This window comes from Tasmannia lanceolata, unplaced genomic scaffold, assembly GCF_043159265.1.
Source record: "Tasmannia lanceolata isolate RefF3 unplaced genomic scaffold, GAP_Taslan_0.1 ptg000112l, whole genome shotgun sequence".
In the NCBI taxonomy this organism is placed as follows: Eukaryota; Viridiplantae; Streptophyta; class Magnoliopsida; order Canellales; family Winteraceae; genus Tasmannia; species Tasmannia lanceolata.
The window spans coordinates 276,985-279,437 of record NW_027518789.1 but is presented as its reverse complement, the minus strand read 5'-3'; the positions used below and the strand labels follow the sequence as shown (position 1 = coordinate 279,437).

The window sequence follows — 2,453 nt, the reverse complement described above, 5'->3', positions numbered from 1 at the left end:
TCCAGCCTCTTTTTGATCCCCTGGAGTAGGATTCTGTTCGTTACTTCGCTTTGCCCATTCGTCTGAGGGTGTGCCACTGAAGTGAATCTCTATTCGATTTTCAAGTCAGACCAGAATTTCTGAAAGTTCTGGCAGTTGAACTGCCTCCCGTTGTCCGTTATCAAGACGCGGGGAATACCGAATCTACAAACGACTGACTTCCAGAAGAAGGTCTGCACGTTTTGCTCTGTGATTTTGGCCAGAGGTTCAGCCTCCACCCACTTGGTAAAGTAGTCAATGGCTACCACAACGAACTCATGCCTCTCGGAGGCAGGCGGGAAGGGGCCTAAGATGTCCATACCCCAAACTGCGAAAGGGAGCGGGCTAATGATTGGGGCCATGGACACAACGGGTTGATGGATGGTGGGAGAGAACTTTTGGCATCTTTCACACCTTTTGACCAGGTCCAGAGCATCTTGCCTCAATGTTGGCCAGTACAGGCCTCTCAGCAGTACTTTGATGGCCAAGGCCTTGCCCCCCAGGTGCTCTCTGCATATTCCTTCGTGAGTCTCTTGCAAAGTGTATGCGGCGTTGCTTGGCCGGAGGCATTTTAGGTACGGAATGGTGTATGACCTTTTGTACAGACTTTCACCATCTAGGGAGAATCGGGCTGCTCTCTGTATCACTTTGCGGGCTTACTTCTTTGCTTCGGGGAGCTTCCCACTGCGCAGGTAATCAATGATCTCGTCCATCTAGCACGGCTCCTGCTCGACCTGCATCACCTCGACAGCCTCATTTTTTATTCTGGGTTTTTTCAGAAATTCCATACATATACTCCCAAGAGTGGTGTAACCGGATGCCGCCAGCTTAGACAACACATCCGCCTTTGCATTCTCCGCTCTAGGGATTCTGATGACCTCGAAGTTTTTGAACTTGACGGCCAACTGGTGCACCTTGGAGAGGTACTTGATCATGCGCTCGTCGCGCGCCTCATAGACTCCTTGGATTTGGTTTGCAACCAGCTGGGAGTCGCAGTACGCCTTCAGTCTTTGGGCGCTGATCTGGACTGCTAGGTTCATTTCGGCGATGAGGGCCTCATATTTTGCCTCATTGTTGGACGCACATAATCCGAACCTTAGGGCGTAATCCAGGATGAAGTTGTCAGGCCCGGTGAGAATCAAACCGGCTCTACAGCCACCATTGTTCGAAGATCCGTCCACATATACTTCCCAGAGTGGTTCGATGGTCGATGGATCCTGTTCTGCCGGTACGGGGACGATTTCTGCTGTTACTGGTTTAATCTCGGCTTCTGTTCATTCACCAGTTGTAGTTACCTTCTCCACAACTGGGGTTTGGACAGTTTCGGATTCAGTGCTCTGCTGGGGGATGGTGCATTCAGCCACGAAGTCTGCCAGCACTTGAGCTTTTATTGCTGGCCTAGGCAGATACTGGATATCAAATTCGCTCAGCTCCATGGCCCATTTTACAAGACGCCCCGAGGTGTCCAATCTGTGGAGAACTTGCCTGAGCGGCTGATCGGTCAGGACCTTTATCGTGTGGGCTTGAAAATATGGCCTCAGTTTTCTGGCCGCCATGAACAGGGCGTACGCCAGTTTCCCGCTGGTACCTGATCTCAGCATCACGTAGGACCTTGCTGACATAGTAGATCGGTTTCTGCTGGCTGCGCTCTTCTCGAATTAGCACTGCTGCCAGTGCCATGGGGCCTACGGACAGGTACAGAAGCAGCTCCTCTCCCGGCTCTGGCTTTGTCAACAGCGGTGGGGAGGACAAGTACTGCTTCAACTCCTCGAATGCGGCTTGGCACTCCTCTGTCCAGGGTGCTATCTTGATTCCTTTGACGGCATTGAAGAAGGGTAGACATCTCTCGGCAGACTTTGAGATGAAGCGCCTCAGTGCGGCCACCATCCCGGTTAGCCGCTGTACTTCTCTAATGGTTTTTGGTGGAGTGAGCTCCACCACGGGCTTGATCTTCTCTGGATTGGCCTCTATCCCTCTTTGGCTTACCATAAACCCCAAGAACTTTTCCGAGCTGACGTAGAAAGTGCACTTGGTGGGGTTGAGCTTCATGTTATGTTCTTTTAGGATTTGGAATGTTTCTCTCAGGTCGGAGACATGATCTTGCGCACTTCGGCTTTTGACCAGCATATCATCCACATAGACTTCCATGTTACGGCCGATCTGTTTCTGGAAGAGCTTGTTGACGAGCCTTTGATAGGTGGCTCCGGCATTCTTTAGGCCGAAGGGCATGACGCGGTAATAGTATGTTCCCTGATCTGTTATGAAGGAGGTCTTTGGTATATCTGATTCATACATTCTGATTTGACTGTATCTGAAGAAGGTGTCCATGAAGCTCAGCAGTTCGTGACCTGTGGTGGCATCTATCAGCTGGTCGATTTTTGGGAGCGGGTAGCTGTCCTTGGGACAAGCTTTGTTCAGGTCGGTGAAATCAACGC

The 2,453-nt window shown here is 51.1% G+C and overlaps 1 protein-coding gene across 1 annotated transcript; it reads right to left on the bottom strand.

The window, feature by feature from the left end:
- Nucleotides 1–731: 731 nt before the first annotated feature.
- LOC143865798 (uncharacterized) lies at nt 732–1,905 on the bottom strand. The gene is made up of 2 exons (XM_077375903.1): nt 1,527–1,905; nt 732–1,288 (listed from the first exon to the last, which is right to left on the bottom strand). Exons 1-2 carry the CDS (start codon nt 1,903–1,905, stop codon nt 732–734), a joined length of 936 nt encoding a protein of 311 aa, XP_077232018.1.
- Between the last annotated feature and the right edge of the window lie 548 nt (nt 1,906–2,453).

Bases quoted from the DNA above. Each gene is read 5' to 3' on its own strand.
- LOC143865798 (XM_077375903.1), bottom strand. From the start codon at position 1,905: ATGGTGGCCGCACTGAGGCGCTTCATCTCAAAGTCTGCCGAGAGATGT. The intron at 1,289-1,526 runs GTCCTGACCGAT...GTGAATGAACAG, and splicing joins TTCAAGCCCACACGATAAAG to AAGCCGAGATTAAACCAGTA.